This window comes from Beta vulgaris, chromosome 7, assembly GCF_026745355.1.
Source record: "Beta vulgaris subsp. vulgaris cultivar EL10 chromosome 7, EL10.2, whole genome shotgun sequence".
NCBI classification, from domain to species: domain Eukaryota; kingdom Viridiplantae; phylum Streptophyta; class Magnoliopsida; order Caryophyllales; family Amaranthaceae; genus Beta; species Beta vulgaris.
The window spans coordinates 3,195,224-3,217,173 of NC_079208.1; the positions used below are offsets into that span (position 1 = coordinate 3,195,224).

Genomic DNA, 21,950 nt, shown 5'->3' on the forward strand with positions numbered 1-21,950 from the left:
TAATTACTACTAAAAGAATAGATAAGAAAAAATTATTTTAAATTTCGAAAAAAAAAAATATTTTAAATAAGCCAAAATTTTCACGGTCATCTCAAAATAAGTCAAACTTTGGATTATTGTTGTTTTTTCTATTGAGTTTAACATGTTTGTGACCAGTTTAGTAGGTTACATGTGATGCGTGTTACAAAATCGGTTTATTTTTTATTTTTTTTTTGTGTACTTTTATATCTTTAATTTAAATTCTGATATTTGTATAAATATTTAAAAAATACTATCCTTCCCTCATCGCTCTCTTTCCTCCTCCTCTAGGTCATCTCTTTCCTCAAGTTGTCGCCATTGGTTTTTCTTGTACGCCACCACACCCCCGAACACCTGCGAGCACAACTTTATGCTATTTGCACTCTCTTCTCTCTCGCTGCACCTCCGGCTCCCCTTTTCTTTGTGCCATGTTACCCCGCCATAGCCACTGCAGCTCATGTCGATTCAACGTCAAGTCCATCGAAGTTCCATTTTGTGTAGCATCCACCCTCTAGTTGTGGTCCTTAACCCACCCGCAATTAACCCAAGAGAAAGATGGAAACCCTAAAAGAGACAGTTGCCTACGAGAGAGCGATTGAAGGAGTAGTGGTAGCCTTGGCGGCAGTAGGAGGGAAGGAAAGTGGCAGCACTTGTGGTCTTATGATGATGAAGGTTGTGCATGGCCTGATGATGGTGATGGAGGAGGGGTGGAGATGATGATGGAGGAGGGAGGATGGAAATGATGGGTGAGTGATTAATAAAAATTACAGTTTTTCAGTTAAAAAAAGAGAAAGATGTGGGTGAGAATTAAAAAAGAAAATAAGAAGCAAAAAAAATAAATTAAAATGTATAATATATAAAATAAAATTCGTTGTTTAGGTTGTAAGTTCTTGACTCATTAGAAGAGAATAGCCCCACAAGCTTAACTCAATCAGAAATAATCAAAAGTTTGACTTGAAATGAAAAGATTGTCCAAAGGTTGACTTATTTAAAATAATTTTTTCAATAGATACACTAATGGAAAAATCTTATATGTCATTTAGTAACACATGCAGTTTTTGTAAAATTAAACCGCATCCGAAAAGCAACCAAAAATGGGAGGGAAAGTTGGCAAAAAAAATCTGATGCGGTCCTCAAAAAACGACATCAGATTAAAAAAAAAACGCTGCGGTTTTTCAAAATCAGATGTCGTTTGTTGACCGCATCAGAAAATCTGCGCGGCCCAAATCCATATTCATGCGCGGCCCATTAAACATAAACAGGCCAAATCCCATATTCAGCCCAACCTTACCTCATTTCTAACCCTCCTAACCCTAAATCCCTCCTCTCTCCTCACGCGTGACCCCCTCTCTCCTCAAACCCTAACTCCATCCTCTCTACCCCTCCCACTCTCCTCAAACCCTAACTTCCTCCTCTCTCCCACTCAAGCCCAAATTCTCACTCACCTCTCTCGTCGAGCGAAAAAGAATATCAAAAAAGATTTAAAAAGAATATCGAAAAGATCGAAAAAGAAGAGCGAAAATGAAGAACGAAATGAAGAGCGAAACGAAGAACGAAGAATCGAAGATATATACACAAGAAATTGGTTCGTTTGAGTTTTTGATCTAGTTTTAGGTGTTTTTTTTTTCGTTTATTTTGGAATTTTGTTTTTAGATCTGGTTTTGGGTTTAAGTTTTTATTTCGTTTTTTTTGGACTTCCATTTTCGTTTCGGCTTCCATTTTCCTTTGATTTTTTTGTTCGAACTCTTAATTTCCTTCGTTTTCGTATAATTATTTCCTTCGTTTTCTAATTTTCGTATATATTGTAATTTTAGATCTAATTTTTGTTTCGTTTCGTATATTGCAATTTTCGTATAATTCGTATATTGCAATTTTCGTGTAATTAGTTTTTAGATCTAATTTTTGTCGTTTATTTTGGTATAGTAGTTCTTACTTTTTGTCGTTTATTTTGGTATACTCCCTCCGTTTCCTAAAGATCTTCCCTCTTTCCGTTTAAATGCGTTTCCAAAAGATCTTCCCTCTTTTATTTTATTCCTTATTTGGAATTTATTTTTCCCTTTTTACCCTCTCATGTCCCTATCATATGGTCCACCATTACATTATTAATTCAATTTTACTCCCTTTCTCTCTCCTACTTTAACCCCTTTTTATCTGTTTATTTATCTTAACCCATTTCTCTCTCCTACTTTACCCACCCCACACCCCACACAAGTGGATCCTCCTTGGTATCCGTAGGAACAGTAACAAGGAAGATCTTTAGGAAACGAAGGGAGTAGTTCTTAGTGACTGGATAATTATTGTCGTTTATTTTGGAATTTAGTTCTTAATTTTCGTATAGTCTCATTTTTTAGGTTTGTAATTTTCTGTATATATGTTAAATTCTTATTTTTGTGTATTTGTGTAATTTTTTTTATTTATATTAATCATGAATTTATGTTTAGTTTATATATATAAATTCTTATTTATATGTTTGTATAATTTTCGTTTCCGTATATTTTTATTGTTGGTATATAATATTTGGTAATAATGTATATTTTTTTATTGTTGGTATATTAATCATGAATTTATGTTTCTGTATATTTTCGTTTCTTAATTTTCGTTTCTGTATATATATAATATTCTTGTTTATATGTTTGGTACTAATGTTACGCCCAGATTCTTATTTATATGTTTGGTAATATGTTTGGTAATAATCTTGCGCCCAGATGAGTTGAGTATATATATAATACTCAATTGAGAGGAATGTTAAAGCTGCAGACCTGCCGCTGCAGGTCTGCAACTTTTCTTTTACCATCAATTTCCACATATTGTTGCGGTTCTTATGTAAAGCCGCATCAGTATGTAGATTTAGTGATGCAATTTTAATCAGTAAATTATTTTCTGATGCGGTTTTAATCTGCATCATAAAATGTTTGTACGTTGCTGCGAACCCACCTGATGCGGACCAAAACTGCATCAGAAAGGCTTAGTTTTAACCGCATCAGGCGGGGTTTTTTCCACTAGTGATAATATAACTTATTTTTTTTTTGATAAAAATTGAATAAATTTGATTTAACAAGTTATAGTTTTCTTTTACATGGAGCTAATTATTAGTTTTTTAATTTGATGAGAGGAACGCCTTAAAGCTGATTTTATCTATAAGTAAGTTCTCAATTTTCATTATAAAAATGGTGAAATTATCAGGGATTTAGTGACATTAAATAGATAGTATTAAACACCAAAATAGGGATCTTGATTACGACATATTCTATTTATGGCTCATTATATACAAATAAAAATGCAAATGGTTAACAAATATCATTCATATTTAAAGCCATGAGCATAAACTTTTTATTTAATTAATCCAAGTGACTATAAGAGCAAGTTCCAACCATGAATGATATTATTGAGAAGTTTTGTGAGTCATTTAGGTGCTCTATCAAGCAACCAACATTATTAAATTGACAACCATCTTTGATTGATTAATATGAACCTTTTCGTCCTTATAAGAAAGGCAAAGATAATTTGAAATTAGGAATGTTAACTCGATAATCAAATAACTAGTCATAAATGTTAAAAAAAAATATTTAAGATGAGTTTTTTTGGTTGATGACCGATGCATGTGTGTGTATGATGTATACCCTCTTGATGTATTAGCTTTGTGCACTAGGGGAAAAAACATAAAGGGCTGCGCAGGAAGGGCTGCGCTTTTCGTAAAAGCGCAGCCCTACTAAGCAGAAGGGCTGCGCTTTTTAAAAAAAGCGCAGCCCTTCACTAGTAGGGCTGCGCTTTTTTAAATAAGCGCAGCCCTTCTGTAGGTAAGAAGGGTTGCGCTTTTAAAAAAGCGCAGCCCTACTAAGTGAAGGGCTGCGCTTTTTTAAAATGCGTAGCCCTTCTGCTTAGTAGGGCTGCGCTTTTTTAAAAAAGCGCAGCCCTTCCTGAAAAAATTTGAAATTTCGGAATCGCGGGCTTTGAAATATTGAGCGGGGATTCGTCAAATATATTATCCCTCATTCTCTCTCCTCTCTCACGTCCCTCATTATTCCTTTCCTCCTTCTCTCTCATCCTCTCTTTCTCTCATCCTCTCTCTCTCTCAAAAACTCCCATAAACATTTGCGACAAAACCTTGAAATGATTTGCACTAAACATGGCGACGGAGTCCGATTGCCTATTGTGATACCTTTTCGGAAGTGGAACGAGCCAACGAGTCAAACTCACCGCTATGCCGTGACGTTTAGGCTTTTTAAGCCATCCGAGTTCGTTTAATCCTCCAAATAGCCATTTTAAGTTTTTCCGAATTTTTTTTTCCCTTAAATTATGTATTTGGGTTTTGTTTTATGTATTTAAACATTATTAGGTTGTAGTTCTTGTATTTTCAGATCTATAATGTTCTTGTATACTTCTCTTTGTTTATATATTTTGATTAATGTTCTTGTATACTTCTCTTTGTTTTGATTAATGTTCTTGTATACTTCTCTTTGTTTTGATTAATGTTCTTGTATACTTCTCTTTGTTTTGATTAATGTTCTTGTATACTTCTCTTTGTTTTGATTAATGTTCTTGTATACTTCTCTTTGTTTATTTTGATTAATGTTATTCTTGTATACTTCTCTTTGTTTATTTTGATTAATGTTCTTGTATACTTCTCTTTGTATATAATTTCTTGTATTTTCATCTTTGTTTTGATTAATGTTCTTGTATACTTCTTGTATACTTATTGTATACTTCTCTTTGTATATTAGTTTTTGTTCCTTTTTTTCATTTTCGTTTCATTCTTTTTATTGTTTTGGGTTTAGTATTTTCGTTTTGGTTTCTCTTCTCTTCTGTTTAATTTCAGAAAATGTGAGATTATGAGTAAAAAAATGACAAAAAAAATATATATTTTTTATTTTTTTTTGGTAGGAAGGGCTGCGCTAGTTAGGAAAAAGCGCAGCCCTTCTAGCCCAGAAGGGCTGCGCTTTTTTCTAACTAGCGCAGCCCTTCTGGGCTAGAAGGGCTGCGCTTTTTCCTGACTAGCGCAGCCCTTCTAGCTTAAGGGCTGCGCTTTTCTAGCGCAGCCCTACTTAAAAAGTGAAGGGCTGCTACTGAAAGGGCTGCTGTCAAAAAGCGCAGCCCTACATGCCTTTTTTAGCGCAGCCCTTCTTCATTTTTCCACTAGTGGTGCTCAACAACGTATGACTCCTTCCTTATTGAAACAATTTAAATGAGCATAAATATGTAGCAATACAAATTGAGTAGGCATGTTCGTGGGTTGTTGCTGGTTTGAGTACTTGTTATTATGAGCATATAAATCAAAATAGTTTTGATCATACATGACCTCTTATATAATAATTTATAGATTAATAAAATCCACATGTATTTTGAGTCTTTTTTTGCTTAATTTTCTCCAATGAATGGGAGTAAATTGATTAGGAACAATTTGCATGGTTATTATCCCTATCACTCGTAGCCTAACACCAATACCTTACATGATCTGATGTATAATTTCTATAACTATAATCTGATGTCAATGAGTTTTCGTATCTGTAGAATGGATGGCCGGAGGCTGAAGGGTGGTAAATTGTGAAACGACAATGTCCAATTGTCGGTGTCTGATGACAATTTCAAATGGTTAATAACATGGTTAGAGACTGAGAGTAGATAAACACTCCGTGTTAAGTAAGAGAGCAAGAGAAGAGACAATAATTGAATAAGATTGATGATCGACATACTTGATTTGTTAAGTTTGATGATTAAACTATAAGAACTTAGGGTTTATAGGTAGGGTTTAGGTAGCAATAGATCTGATACTATCGTGCGTCGGTCCTGAATTTGTACCCTATTCGATCACATCAAGATCCTTACCTTATCCACCTCCATAGGATTTAAAATTTAATAAATCCGACCTCCTCTAAATAGAGAATAGTATGAGACCAATCACCATTGTCAAATGAAGTGCATAATTGTGTTTGATTGATCATATAAACTAGAATTTACTAACCCATATACTAGTCGTACCTAGCAGAGATGCGCAATAAATATCTGATTCGGTTGATTAGCTGAACCGAAAAAGATCAATTTTGGACATCCAAAAATATCCAAAAACATGGGATTTTTTAGGATGAGTTCGAACATCCAATCCAAAATATTTGAAATACCTGATTTCAAGACCTTATATACAAGAATATGATTTCAATTTCGGATATCCATAATTGTCCATGACTAAATACTCGATGATCTGAAACTTACATTATGAACACTTTCATTTTATAAAGGTTAATTTCTTAGTTACAAATATCCGATCCAATCTGTTCAAAAGTACGTAGACCCGAATTATTTGGATCTAATTTGAATCAAATTTTTCCCGATATGAAATTTTAAATGGAATTGGATTATTCAAGAAAATACCAATTCAAATCCTTGTTCGAGTCAAAAAAACAGGCCCATCTATAAGAAGTGGATAGTTATTCAAAAGAGTAACAAAAAAAAAGACCAAACAAAATCAAGGTTAAAAACACAGGCCTCCCCCCACAAGTTACAATATTGAATATCCCAATTCCCAACCCTTAAAACCAAAGCCCAAAAACCCACAAACTTGAAAACAACTTTCCACTATAAAAACCCAATAACCACCGAATTTTCTAGGGTTTTTGTTGAGTCGTCTTCTTCCTAGAGCACCAAGCAGCAGCAGCAGCAGAAGTTCTCGCATTCACCATGGGTCGTATGCACAGTGGCGGGTATTTTCTCTCTCCTCCTTCATCAATGGCGATTTTCTTATACTTTCCCCTATTTTATTTATTTATTTGTGATTGATTTGTTTGTTCACAGTAAGGGTATTTCTTCATCTGCTATTCCTTACAAACGTACTCCACCTGCTTGGCTTAAGATCTCATCTCAAGATGTAACTTTCTCCTTTATTTCTTTTTCTGTTTGATTTGTTTTTGATAATGATTTTGAATTTAAGGGTTTTTTTTTTTTTTTTTTAAGGTTGATGAGAATATTTGTAAGTTTGCGAAGAAGGGTTTGACTCCTTCTCAGATTGGTGTGATTTTGAGGGATTCTCATGGTATTGCTCAAGTTAAGAGTGTTACTGGTAGCAAGATCCTTCGTATTCTTAAGGCTCATGGTAAATTTCATTGCTTTTCTTCCAATTTCTCTCAATTAGATTTGTTTTTTTGCTTTTCAGAAATTGATGGATTTCTGTAAATGTAAGTTTAGTGATTCGGTGGTGTTTAGTGAATGTTAATATTGAATGTGATGACAAGAATGTTGATTCTTATAATGTATAGTTTACTGTTGCTCCCACATTTGTGATTATCGTTCTCGTTGTCATTGTCGTTGCCGAGACTTTGTTTTGGTTGGAGATCTTATATTGTAATTACATGCTTTTATTGCTCAGGCACTATTATTATGTTATAAGGATATTAGGAGGGTTAGCTTTTGGTTTGGTTGGGTGGCACATTATTAGCATTTGCGATATGCTATCCTTGTGATTAGCGAGCTAGAAGTTGTATGCCTTAAGATTATTTATGGAGTCATACATCATGAATTCCTTCCAAATTTGCTTCTATGAATAAATATGCTGTTTAGTGTCCGTAATCAAAAGATAGGCCATGTGAGGTTATGACATTGAAACTTAAGGTTTATGTGAAATGTGATTCTGATTGGTCATACAGAATTTGGGTCAAACATATCTACAATTTTAGGTTTACAATTACTTATCTTAGTATTTAAGTTTCTTATATGAATAAGCTGAATTTCTGATAACAAAACTAAAGAAAGTGAGTATAATTACAACAATTTTGAGTTATTTGATGAGCTTGGACATAAGCACTATAAGACAGCTCTACTTTGGAAATATGTAGCATAAATTTCCTCTGCTTGATGTACCTTTGTATTGATATTTACGAGAGCAAGATATTTACGAGCAAGTAAAGTTCTTGCTAAGCTTTTGGAGTTGGAGCTTTAGGTTCAGGGAACTAGTGAAATATTTCAATATTTGCTGAAAGCTGATATAGTTTTTACGATGATTGGGGTTGAGAGCAAATATGCTGGTTTCTATGATTTTTTTTGTGTTTAATAGAGGTTGCTTATCCTTGCTCAATCCCGAATTTGCCCTCAGTAGTAAGTAGGCTGTGAGCTTGTTTGTTGTCCATTTGATATTAGACTGTGTTACTTTAGAAGTCCCTTGGATACATATTTAACTTTGTTCTCTGAAAACTGGAATATGAAAAAACCTTGTAAACAAGATCAACGCTGTTGGTTCTTGTAAACAAGATCAACGTCGTTGGTTCTTGTAAACAAGATCAACGTCGTTGGTTCTTGTAAACAAGATCAACGTCGTTGGTTCTTGTAAACAAGATCAACGTCGTTGGTTCTTGTAAACAAGATCAACGTCGTTGGTTCTTGTAAACAAGATCAACGTCGTTGGTTCTTGTAAACAAGATCAACGTCGTTGGTTCTTGTAAACAAGATCAACGTCGTTGGTTCTTGTAAACAAGATCAAGACTATGTTCTTTCCATTTCATATATAGTACTAAAATACACACTGCCTTTGCTCTTACATGAGTACTCATTTTTCTCCAATTAGCAGGTTAGTACCGATTGAAGCCTGTTTTCCTAATTAATTATTTGTTTATGTTGCTTAGGTCTTGCTCCCGAAATCCCAGAAGACCTTTACCATCTTATCAAGAAGGCCGTGGCTATCAGGAAGCATTTGGAGAGGAACAGAAAGGACAAGGACTCCAAATTCAGGCTGATTTTGGTTGAGAGCAGGATCCACAGACTTGCTCGTTACTACAAGAAGACTAAGAAGCTTCCACCAGTCTGGAAATAGTAAGTCTACCCTTATGAAAGATTGCTGTGTTTCACATGTTTGGCTTTTCTTTTTGCCAAATATTCCTTTTTTTGCTACTATGTCCATCTAGCAACTTTGCTAATTTTCTTATTTTGATTGGTACCTGCAGCGAGTCTACAACAGCCAGTACTCTTGTGGCATAAGCTTCAGGTTCTGTTTCGGATCCGTTGAAGTAGAAGATATGCTATCTTCAGGCAGGGCAGGCTGTATTTCATTGTGTGTTCTATAATTAGTATCATCACATCGTTTGTATTATGACGAGAATTTTTGTTTTTTCATAGCAAGTGTTTAGGACTCAAGAATTGCCTACATGTCTTGGTAATTTTGTCACTGTGAAGGCATCTTAGTTTTGTTGTTGAGCAATCCTCTTTTTTGGCCCAAACCTAGAAGTTTTTTTTTAATTGCATCATTATTCTAACTTAAATACCTATCTGACGCCATTCAAGTTGACCTTAATTATCCTGTGTATATGTGTGGGTTTCGGAGCATTTTATTGCTGATTGGAACTTGAAGAACTGAAGATTATAGTGCATGCTATGTAGGTACAAGGATACTACTGTTTTCTTTTAATTGATACAATTTCACATTTTGCACTATTTTAGAAATTTCACTTGACCCATATGAATAAAAACATAGTCATGTGAGATTTTGTTAGATTTGTCTTAATATTTATCTTATTCATATGAACTTTTTATAATTTTTATAAATATTAAACTAAAGATAATATTTTCTCAAAGTTTTACATTAACATGCGTAAAAAATATAAGGTGAATTTGATCTCATCTTGAAGATGTAACTATCGTCACAAATTTCCATTCACCCAATATCGTTTCCATTTAACCTAATAGCATCTCCGAGTTATGGTACTGCAAATATATGAAAAGCACATGTTTGGTGCTTGACCTTCATTACTTGAGCACTGATTTGAGTTTCTTTATTACATTAAAATATCATTATTATTACTGCCATTTATCTCGGCATGAGTTAACCTGTTCAATCTTATTTTTCCTAAAATAATTGAGGATTAAGGGAAAAGATTAAAGCCTCAAGTTGAGAACCTTCGAATAAGGGGGTATTTGTGTATCCACAAGCCTACACAAAAAGACTAACGGACACTCATTGTTGGAGAACTTTTTAAGAAAAAACTAGTATTTTGATCCGGGCGATACTCCGGATCAGTTGCAATTATCAAATATATTATTATTCATAAATTTCATAATTGATTATGTTAGCTTTTTCGTAATATTTTGTCTAGTGTGGAATTGGAAAATGGACATTATGACATGATAAGTTGTTTTAAAAAACTTTTAAGGAATTGGGGATAAAAATAACAATTTCAATGGAATTTGGGTAAGAAATGTCATTACTTAATGAAAGGGTTAGAGATCAAAAAACTTGTATACATTCTACATTTACATACAATTAGAAGATTTTTATTATGTTTTATTTTCAAACATTAAGCATTGAACCTACAGTGAATTAGTGGATAAACTCTCACATTTTATTTCGAAGGTTATGTGTTCGAATTCAAATTGACGTTAAGAAAAACATCTACCATCAATTGATAGATTCTTAAATCTTAAGTTCATATTATTGTTTCGACATACCGTCAGAATACAGACTAACTAAAAATGATTAATTTTACTTTCATTAGAATCAGGGAATGTGGTTGGCTTGGTTGCTGCTAACTCAGGTGGGAATGGAGTCATGGACAAAGAAGGGTGTATGATGCAAAATTACAAATATATAGACAAAGGAATTGTATAGCACAAACTTTTTTTATTGCCATGTCTGTTTCATACTGGCACGGTGGCACCACATTAAGATCACATGATGAGCTCATATTATATGGTATTACTAATCTCACCATGAATCAACAAGGATATTTGCTGATTCATAGACACAAGACTTGTTCTTGATAAGACACAGATCTTCATATGTTAGATTCATAGGCTTATCTCCCTTGAGTTGAGTAGTTGACCAACATATATATAGTAATATATTTGCTCTCCAAATCAGCATATACAAGATTGACCAAGCAACCCAAATCACAAATAATTTATGTAGATATTTTATGCTTTCAATATATATGATTTCGATGTAGATATGACACTTTCTAGGTTCGGAATTAATTGTCATACTGTCCCAATCTGCTATCGTCGTCACAAATTTTAAGGGAGATAAAAAGATTGAAAGGAAAAATGTCGGTGAGCGAGTACACCAGCTTATGACAGAAAGTAAAGATAAATAGTTGTCAAATGGGATATGTACCATGTAGTTTGGGACGTAGAAGAAAACAAAATCAAATAAATTGCGATAGAATGATTATATATTGATATGATAGTGATGTATTTTTTTTTGAAGAGATATGATATTAAGTTATGTCCTGAACTCTTTAGGAATAATGTTTAATCTACGTTGATCAGATTTTGCATAATCTAGTGTTTAGATATGTTGTGCTCATGCAAAATCATCTTGATTTGGTGAAATATATCCGATTTCAGAGAATTTGTATTCTCAAATTGTACACTTGATTGATATTGTGGACTAAATGGTCTAAATCTTTGAAATAATCTTGTATTGTTGCATAATGTTGCCTTCTTTCATCTTTCTCTTAGATATGCTGACCTTTGAGTTTTGCATATACTCTAGTATATATAGGGATTAAACCACTCTAATCTAGCAAACTCACAGAAACATCATTCAATATTACCAAACTGTTAAATCTTTCCTACTTTTCTTTCTTCATTTATTAAGAGCTTTTGAATTAAAGATGGGAACTATAGTAGCCTTGCTAGCTACTTCCTTTGTTTTGCTTCTTGTTTCATTTTCATGGAGGTTATTAAATTGGCTTTGGTTAAAGCCTAAGCATCTGGAAATGCAATTGAGGAAGCAAGGGTTTTCTGGAAATCGTTATCGCTTGTTGTATGGAGACATGAAGGAGAGTTCAAAGATGGCGAAGGAGGCCATATCAAGTCCAATCGAAATATCCGATGACATTGTACCTCGTGTTCAACCTTTCACTCATCAAATTGTTAAGAATTTCGGTACCACTTCTTGAGACTTTACCTTGTATTAGAACTGGTGTTAAGACGTTTTTATAATACTTCATGCGTTTCGATCATTTTAAATACAACAAATGAATACTTTATAAGGTTTTAAGTTCTTCATTTGCAGCTTAGCTACATGATAGGCATACATGAACATATTTAGGCATTCACATTATTAATTTGCTCACAATATGAATATATTTTTGCAGGTAAGAATTCTTTTGTATGGTTTGGACCTGTACCATGTGTGAATATCATGGAACCTCAGATGATAAAAGAAGTATTAATGAGGTATGAGGAGTTTCAGAAGCCAAATATAAACCCTATTCTCAAAATGTTTGTGAAAGGGCTTGTTGTATATGAAGGTCAAAAATGGGCTAAACACAGAAAGATCCTCAACCCTGCTTTTCATATGGAGAAGTTAAAGGTTTACTCCACAATTCCTACTCTCAATCTCAATTTTTCTCTTTTACTAGCTTGTACGAAGCTAAATGAAACCGAAGAATGGAGTATTCATCTTTGCTTATAAATTGTTACAGGACCTTCTTGGAAAATTTTATGTAAGCTGTGATGATATGATCAGCAAATGGGAAGATATGGTGTCAACCACCGGATCGTGCGAGTTAGATGTTTGGCCATGCCTTGATAACTTATCGAGTGATGTCATCTCAAGGGCGGCATTTGGTAGTAGTTATGAAGAAGGGAAGAAGATATTTAAGCTCCAAAAAGAGCAAAGTACAATGGCGATGAAATTGATTCAGCAAGTCTACATTCCTGGACTAAGGTATCTACACAAAACAGAACTAGAACTTTATAGGAAAAGTGTGGAATGTTCATTTTTCATGACTTTCTTTGTAGGTTTTTGCCAACTAAGACGAACAAGAGGATGAAGGAAATCAATAAGGAAATGCGAGTTTTGATGAATAACATCATCACTAAAAGAGAAAACCAAATGAAGATGGGAGAAACTTGCAACGATGACTTGTTGGGGATTTTGTTGGAATCTAGTTTGAAAGAAGCCCGAGAACAAGGATACAGGAAGAATGCTGGTCTAACAATTGAAGAGATAGTTGAAGAATGTAAATTATTTTACCTTGCAGGAAGAGATACAACTTCGGTCTTGCTTGTGTGGTTGATGGTTCGATTGGGAAAGCATTTGGATTGGCAAGCTCGTGCTAGAGAGGAAGTTTTACGCGTTTTTGGTCAGAACAAACCAGATTACAATGGATTGAACAACTTGAAAATTGTAAGTCCTAACTATGAATTTTTAGCAGCATTGTACAGAGAATAATTGTGCTTACCTGATTCGTTTAACCCTGACATTCAATATATATAGTGTTTACAATACAGACCTAAGACTAGTAAAAGTCTCTACTTATTCTTTTACATACAATATTACTCTAATAAGCATAAATGATGTTAAGTCATTTTGGGCAAGTGCCGCAAGTCCTAGATATCTCATATATGCTTGTTCTGTATCACCCTAACTATGAGGTGATGATGTTAAAACAGGTGACAATGATAATAAACGAGGTCCTGAGATTATATCCTCCCGTAATTCTGATGTATCGTATGATCCACAAACCAACCAAAATCGGGGACATTTTGCTGCCACCAGGTGTACAAATCTCAGTACCAACTATGTTAGTTCATAATGATCCTAAACTATGGGGTGAGGATGCCACTGAGTTCAACCCCGAGAGATTTTCTGAAGGTATAGCTAAGGCAACCAACAGCCAAGTTATATACACGCCTTTCGGTTGGGGTCCAAGAATATGTATTGGGCAGAACTTTGCCATGCTTGAAGTTAAGATGGCTTTGGCAATGATCTTACAACGTTACTCATTCGAGCTTTCGCCGTCTTACTCTCATGCGCCATTCCTCGTTATGAACCTTCAACCCCAACATGGCGTTCCCATGATCTTGCGAAAAATATAAAAATCTATCAAATGATGACAAACATGTGTGAAAATAAGTACTTGTATAATGTGTACTACTTTTAATTTACCAGTTCATGTAACTGTGTGCTCGTGATGCTTGCCTTTTCAGATTGTTTTCTTAATTGAGTGTATTATATCAAAGAGTATAAGAAATGCTAAATAAATTCTTAGTATCAAATAAATAGTCGTCTTGTGTTAGTTGTAAGTAGTGAACGACATGCTAGACAAGGACTAAAGTGATTAGAGATGCTTCTGTTAGAATAATATATGTAAATATTCATTGTCAATATTATATTGACAATATATTTACATATATTATTCTAACAGCTTCTAACTTCTAGGAAGGGCTCCTCATCTAGGCCTCAATAGGTAGATTACAAAACGGAAAACCAAGTTTTATACCTATCTTTTGGATTATTAAAGCAATTCCCTGCCCTCCAAATACGGTAAATAAGCCAAAAAGGGCAGCTTGTATAACTTCCAACTGAAAGCGGTTCTTCGAATAATGAACCAATATTGAAGCAAATTAGATAAACTTCATTAAGTCTAATACAAGCCCACCGGAGGCAAACCTAGGAATTTGAATCCAGGGATACAGACGTACATCAAGCACAAAAATAGTGGAAATAATTCATAAAAAAATTGTTCAATACATAAGTCTTACAACCAATTGTTTTAAAAAAATAAACAAGGGTATAAAGTACATGTTTAAGCTGTGAGCCTGTGACAAAAATACATGTATAAACTTCCGTCTCTTAATAATAGGATCCCGTGTAATTTGGTGTAATTTTAAAGGAATTCAGCTAGATATCCACCTTAACAATGCAGTCAATATAGAAACATCAATTATTTGAATTTCTACATATCCACCTTACTACTGAATTTCTTTCATGAAAACGTATCACTAAGCAAGTGGAAAAAAAGGAAAGTTCAAATTCTGAGTTACTTAGTTTAGACAGTGGTTTATTGTTTAGAAGATAAACTAAAAGAAATGACATAATTTAAGCAAAGGGAGTAATTTATACTGTCAAGTAGTAGTGAAACTTGCAAATGCACGATACAGTGATATACACTCTAAAAGCAAGAAAAAGACAAACCAATAACAAATAAGTAGAAGCTTAAAAGAAATTGAAGAAGGAATATCCCAATTTTCATAATTGCTTCACAATATCCCAATTTTCATAAGGGAGAAAGTATCCATATGAATCAGGACCTGAAATGAGGTATGCCAGCAGTTCCTGCAGCAAATGTGCACGAGAAAATCATATTCAGAAGGCACTTCAGTTAAATCTACTACAACAAGAACAAGGAGAAGTATAGGGTGTTGTATATGTGTGCAGCAGAAGATGGTTGTTATAAATGACTTATAGACCTCAAATATAGTTAGAACTCAAAAATTGAAAAAAAAAACACAATTACATTGCAGCAGGAGCTACAGAAATGGCATGTGTACTTTAGATTAGAATAACTGTTGCCCCCAAATTGATGATAATAATAATGATGATTTCTCTTTCTCCAAATGAACCGAAGCAAGATATATAGAAACCAAAAAAATCAATAACTAAAAGATTGGATCCATGGGGAAGGAGATGATACCTATTGAAGAAGGCTCAATCTTGCTATTATCTTTAAGATAATTTAATGTGGGCGATGTGCTGAATAAGGGGCCAATCTTCACCGTCTGGTTTCCGACATCTTGTCTTCAGGTGTGGACAGCAGTCAATTCGAAGTGATTGTAAAGAAGAAAGGCCACGCAATGATTGTGGAAGTGAGGCCAATTCAGGAAAATAACGGATGTCAAGGTGACGAAGCTGGGAGAGGAGGCCAATCTCCTCTGGTAGGGCTCTCAGATTTTCCAAATTTAAAAGTGATAGATTACGAATGGAGGAATTTGGAGAAACAACGATCAAACTGGCGAGTTTCTCGCAACTACTGATAATTAAGGTCTGTAAATTACAGAAATTAATCGAAAAAGAAACTATATTCACATTGTTGATAATCAAGTGTTTTAATGTGGAGAGAGTTGGTGAGGAAGAAGAAGATGGAAATGAAGATGAAGGTGCTTCTCTATGTGATGCCAGAAGGGATTCTACCGCCTTCTCCTGGATTTTATCAACATATAAGTAATCAAGCCTTGGCAGCAGGGTGAGAGGCATGGACACAACAAACTGTGGGCAATCCCATATATTGAGTTCCCTAAGACGTGGGAAAGATAGAAGTCGATGTGACGTCAAGTCTTGATGAACATCTGATGTCATCGCTGCTTGTTGAGGGACAGGGTGGACATCATCCTTCACTCGCGGTCTCCAAAACCATCCCTTTAGTTTCGGCATCTCACTTATCTCCAATACCTCCAAGGCGGTGAAGTGTGTTGCAGAACAAGACTCTCCATTACCACCCCAACCATCTTCTTCTATGTACTCCAAGGCTTCTAAATTTCGAAGAATTAGAGATTTGAGACGAGGTAGCTGACTGAATTGGGGGAGTAGCACGCAGCTTTTGCAAGAATTAATTTCAACAGTAACAAGGTTAGGGAGCATCCAAGTTGGAAACCTTTCTCCACTGTAGCCATTAATCTGCAAGTATTCAAGATTTGGAGGCAAAATCAGGCATTCTAACAAAAGCTCCATATCACCGGATGCAGGAGTCTCTTCTTTCATAGAGAAACGTAATCGCAATTTGTGGATGTCCTTCAGATTCACCCTTCTGGTTTCTAACATTGAATTTCTACACCATTTGTTAAAAACAATTTCTACATAATCTCCCTTAAGATCAAAAGCAGGTAGTGTGTCTAGACCGCCAACTTTTCCCACAATAAAACAGTTCAACTCTACGAGGGATTTCATCTTCCCAAACCCTGATGGCATATCATCAAATTTGCATCCCTGAAATTGCAAGTGCCTAAGGTTGGCCAAATTACAAAAACCTCTTGGCCATCTTTTTAGAGAACAGCAATTGTCCAGATTGAGAGTTTGTAAGCACTCTAACTGCACGATGAAGTTGGGAAGACACTTCAACATGCTGTTTTCAAGATTAAGGTATCTTAGACGTCTCAACCTCCCTATACAATCTGGCAATGTGCTTTTTACAAAACCTTTCAAGCTCAAGGCACGTATGGATTGAAAACTTGGATTCATCTTTCTCAAACTTGACAATGCAATCTCAGAGTTCAGAAGGGACCGCATTTTCCTCATTGTGAGCAAAGATGATGAACTCCTTCCCTCGTCAAAACTACCCCCAAACGTTTTCTTCTCTAAAACGTCCTCAGCGCCAGCTACATGCAAGGCCAAGTCATGTACTAAGTCGTGCATCTTGTATTTTACATATCCGTATCTATTGACATCTTCTTGAAATAGGTTCCTCCTTTGTAACTCCAGAAAATATATACCCCCAACATCCTCAAGGCTAAGACTCTCTTCCGATGGCTCAATGTACACTTGAGCCATCCACAGCTTAACCAATTCATTCTTCTCAAATTCATAGTCTTTTGGAAACACCGAACAATACGCAAAGCATTGCTTTAACGGTGATGGCAGGAAATCATAACTTAGTTTCAGCTCAGGCATGATTTTGTTCTCTCCTGTTATCTTCGTCTTTGAAAGATGAGCATCTCTAAAGAACAACCACTCTTGCTCACTATCCTTAGAGTAGAGGAGGCTTCCCATAACTCTAATAGCAAGTGGCACGTTTGCACATCTATCAACAATTTCTTTCCCAATCTTAGTAAGATTAGGATTGTCTTCCTCTTGCCCTTCCTTGAATGCAAGTCTTCTAAAAAGATTCCAAGACACCTCATCTGCTAACAATCCTAACTCGTAAGCAGGACCAGTGCCAACAATTTCTGCTACCACATGTGAACGCGCAGTCACAATTATCTTGCTTCCCTTGCTACCACATCTCAACAAGCTCATAAGAGAAAGCCATCTATCCCGATCTTCATCCCATATATCATCCAACACAAGTAAATACTTTTTATCGTTTATTGTTTCACGAAAACGTGACTGGAGGTCTTCCAGCGAGCAACCCTGATGATCAATACCAATGAAGGAGCTGAAAACTTTACGCATAAATTCTTTGTGATCATCTATCATAGGTACACAAGCCCATTTAGTAAGCTCAAAATGGTGCTTAACCCTCTCATCATTAAAAACCAATTGAGCCAACGTTGTCTTGCCAATACCCCCAAACCCCACAATTGGGATGACAACAGGGTTATTTTGCTCATCAAGAACAGGATCAAGGAGCATACTAATTATTGCATCCTTATCACCTTCCCTGCCAACGACCTCATCTGGTTGAACAAAAGAGGTTGTTTCCCTTTTGCTCATCAGACGAGCCATTTGAAGCCGAGATTCTCCTCTATGATCATAGACACTCAAATTAAGGCCATCCATATCAGACTTAATATCATCAAGATCCCGCCTAATAGATTTGAGCTCTCGAGCTAGTTCAATGTTAAACAAAACAGGGCTTGAACTTGAGAATAACAAGCGTACCTTCATGGCCATGTCCCCTTTTGTACGCTGCTTTCGCTGTTGAGCGATATAGAGATCATCAAACAAGTCATCAGCTCTGTATAGCACAGCTCTGAGCCTGCGAAGCCACTCTTTGATAGCAGCACTGTCCTCTCCTTCTTGACGCTTCTCAGCATCAGTAACCCGAGCTTTGATCAGCCTCAGGGATTGCTCAAACTTCTTCAAGTCACCCTTTACACCCCACCATGATGAAACCTCTTGGAAAGCTGATTGGCCCAGATATCCCAAGAACTTCGAAGCTATGTCAACCAAAACACCCTCAGCTGCCATTTTTGCAAGTACTCTATTATTTTCTTCCCCTCAAAAATTATATTGTATGACAGTGAGGAAATTCAGAAGTCCTTCACTTAAATGATCAATGGTTGCTTGCTTTAACCAATACTCTCCGTGTATACTGTATACTTCAAATGGTGAAATAAATTTTGTAGTTTCTCTACTTATTATTTTGCTTTTTACAGTAGGAAATTGGTCCTACACACTACCAATAATTCGTCGGTTGAATTAACACATTTGTTAAAAAGTTGTCTGAACACAATTATTATACTTCCACATGTGATAAGATTGTTTCAAATATTTTTTTCTTCAACAAATTGCTTGAACACAATTTTTGTTTCTAAGTACTACCTCCGTTTCTTTTTAATTGTTACACTTACACTTTTCACGCATGCCGATGCACTACTTTGAGCCTTTATATCTCTAATTTTGTATTTGTAAAAAATATAAAAACTACATATTAATAAAATACATACTAATACGAATCTAACAAGATCCCACATGACTATGTTTTTATTCACGTATAAATCACAAACGAGGGTCAAAGTGCAATTTGTGAATAGTGTAAAATGTCAAAGTGTAACAATTAAAAAGAAACGGAGGTAGTATAAATTAATAAAACGACACCACGGCTTTCACAAGTTTTTCTTAAAAAAAAAAAAAAACTCTCTTAGAAGGTGTTTGATATGGGAAAATTTGATGTTGGAAACGGATTCAAATGAGTGTTTTCATTTTAAATTGTTTGGTAGGAGTGTTAAGTAATAAATACCGTTTGTGGAGGGAAACATAATCCCCCAATTTGTTATTCTTATCAAATTAGTGGAAACAAATTAGCTTTCATTCCTTAATCATAAACCTCAATTGTTTTCACTCCACCAGGATACCAAACAACTATTAAAGGTAACAATTATTATTTCAATTTCCCCTCTTTATTCAAATCATTTTCATTCCATTTACATTGATTATACCAAACGCCCCCTTAGATCCGATATACCATTTGTAGTCTAATTAAATATATATCATTTGTCCATCACGTGATTAATAATAGCATGAGGAAAGAAAAGAGAATTTTCATTAACGACAACTTGATTATTAATTACTTAAGTGCCTCACTTTGTAAGAATTTCGAAGTACAAAGAATCTATACATAACAACAAGACAAATATCAATACAACCCCTTTTTATCATTTATTTGACTTGAAATTCGTTGTTTAGTTGAAAATCATATGAGTTAGTGCGTCAACCTAACCTATCTAAGTAAATGAGTCAGATGGATTGAATTTAATTGAAATTTTAACCTAACACAATCGAATAAATTAAACGGATTGAGTTAGATCGATCTAGTTATTAAAATGGTTAAAATTTTTAACCCAACTAATTATTATTGAGTTGGTAAAATTGGATCTATTTTTACAAGCTCTATTTTGATTATTTGAACGTTGTAGAGTAGTAAATGTGATTAGTTTGTCAGTACCATATTGCCCTGTTATCAGACGCGTACAACACGTGAAAAGAATATTCCACTAGAGTTGGCGTTTTCAAACTAAAACAAATGCACTGGCAAATAAAAGGACTACAATAAATGTGTTTGTTTTTTGCAAGGATTTTGGAAGAGTCCGTCTATTAACAATTCGGTGAACCTATAGGGCTAACAACTCAATTTATTTTTTTATTTTTATTTTTTTTTTTTTTTGATTGGGAAATTAAGTCAGCCCAAGGGCTAACCCCTACCAAGGCTACTAGCCTTGTAGGAACTACCAGCACATTGGCTGGTAAAGCATGCAAAGCATGCTAAGGAAATACCCAACATAATGCTGGAGGTAAGGATCGAACTCCTGACCTCAAGGATCAGAGGGGAGAGCTCTACCACTTGAGCTAGCTCCTCATCCTTGGGCTAACAACTCAATGAATTTCCCCAGATGTTTCCATTTTCTTTTTCGTTTTTAATAGACTTCATCGTATGTCCACTCCTTCCTTATCCTCAACTTAGAGCCTAGAGGTGTTAACAAGCCCGACCGAGACCGGTCATGTAGTTGATAGGCTTGCTAAGTTACACTTTTACTCAAGTTCGAGCTCAGTTCTGAGCTTAAATTTCCTATTCAATTCACCTTGAAATTGGACTTCAGGAAAAATTATATTACATATATTCTACAATTAGGTTTGGACTATTTAGTTTGAGTTTTCTCACAAGTATTGACTCTATTGTGCACAATATAAGTTCAATTTTTCATTAAATTTCTGAAGTATGGAAAATACTTAAATAAAACAAATTTCGAGCTTGGTCACGAAATTTTCAAATTGAACTTTACTATGCTCAGCTCTAGAAAATTTCGAGCAAAGCTTGATAATTTGCGAGTCAGGTATGCTTATTAACACGCATACCTCAACCAGCAAAATTGAAACTCTAAGATATTCTTTTGTAAAATCGTAGCTGAATTTTCCTCCAAGGCCTTGTTGGTAAGTTGTTAGTAGTTAACTGTTTGCATTAGTTATTAGCGGTTAGCAAATTGTGTTAGCTGATTTGACTAATTATTTTTTTTAACGGGATTTGACTAACTATTTGTATAAGTTGTTTGTGTAAAAAAGTTTGGTATATAGTTGTTAGCTGATTGATATTATATTAGGTGAAATGACCAATAAGCTTATCTCTATTATATAAGCCAAGAGAGGAGGTGTGGTTTCCCCATTTAAAATGATGAGAATACCCTCTAATAATTTAAAACAAGGTTTTTATTTGTAAAAAAATTAATAAATGAGAATCATGCAACTTGCCATACAAGTAAGTCAAAAACAGAATAGACAATCACCATTAATAATGTGAGAAATAGATAGATTGACACAATCAATTCACGAAATTAATTAGAATCTTTAATCAAAAAAGTTAGTGATATATCGTGACAACATAATACTTAGTATTTACAAAGTTGGTTTAGTAACATTTATAATCGCTAAAAAACTATACTAAAGTTGCCGATAAGGAATTATTTAATCATCGACCAATTTTTCACTGATGATATTGAACAATTAAAAAATCGATCACCTTCAATTTTAAAAGAAATAACATCTACAAAAGAACCTCAATAATATACATCATTACCAAAATAATTTTAGATAAAAAACATGTTCATTCGTATATATAGCTACATGAAGTTGTTGACGCACGCATCACGTGCATATGCGACTAGTATTATTCTATTCAAAGATACACTACAAGAAATGTTATCAAAGAGGGCAATTTATTTGAATAAAATAGGGCAACTAGTTGATTAAAATGACAAAAATATTTCCCCCTTTTTGATATTAACTAAGAAGACAATTA

At 34.7% G+C, this 21,950-nt stretch overlaps 3 protein-coding genes across 4 annotated transcripts; 2 read left to right on the forward strand and 1 right to left on the reverse strand.

The window, feature by feature from the left end:
- Nucleotides 1-6,547: 6,547 nt before the first annotated feature.
- On the forward strand, nt 6,548-9,196 carry LOC104898292 (40S ribosomal protein S13). The gene is made up of 5 exons (XM_010685346.3): nt 6,548-6,713; nt 6,805-6,877; nt 6,964-7,102; nt 8,625-8,811; nt 8,943-9,196. The coding sequence occupies exons 1-5, from the start codon at nt 6,691-6,693 to the stop codon at nt 8,974-8,976; spliced, it is 456 nt and encodes a 151-aa protein (XP_010683648.1). The 5' UTR covers nt 6,548-6,690; the 3' UTR covers nt 8,977-9,196.
- Nucleotides 9,197-11,414: 2,218 nt separating this feature from the next.
- On the forward strand, nt 11,415-14,287 carry LOC104898294 (cytochrome P450 72A397). Its single transcript, XM_010685350.4, has 5 exons — nt 11,415-11,880; nt 12,093-12,310; nt 12,423-12,667; nt 12,742-13,129; nt 13,396-14,287. Exons 1-5 carry the CDS (start codon nt 11,607-11,609, stop codon nt 13,819-13,821), a joined length of 1,551 nt encoding a protein of 516 aa, XP_010683652.2. The 5' UTR covers nt 11,415-11,606; the 3' UTR covers nt 13,822-14,287.
- A 536-nt stretch (nt 14,288-14,823) lies between these two features.
- LOC104898293 (putative disease resistance protein RGA3) lies at nt 14,824-18,842 on the reverse strand. Of its 2 annotated transcripts, XR_008970253.1 has the most exons (3): nt 15,420-18,842; nt 15,041-15,061; nt 14,824-14,997 (listed from the first exon to the last, which is right to left on the reverse strand). XR_008970253.1 is itself a non-coding variant. In XM_057396237.1 (2 exons), the coding sequence occupies exon 1, from the start codon at nt 18,626-18,628 to the stop codon at nt 15,452-15,454; it is 3,177 nt and encodes a 1,058-aa protein (XP_057252220.1). In that variant the 5' UTR covers nt 18,629-18,842; the 3' UTR covers nt 14,824-15,061; nt 15,420-15,451. The 2 variants fall into 2 exon arrangements, 1 of the variants encoding a protein (XP_057252220.1); XM_057396237.1 differs by having other exon boundaries at nt 14,824-15,061.
- Between the last annotated feature and the right edge of the window lie 3,108 nt (nt 18,843-21,950).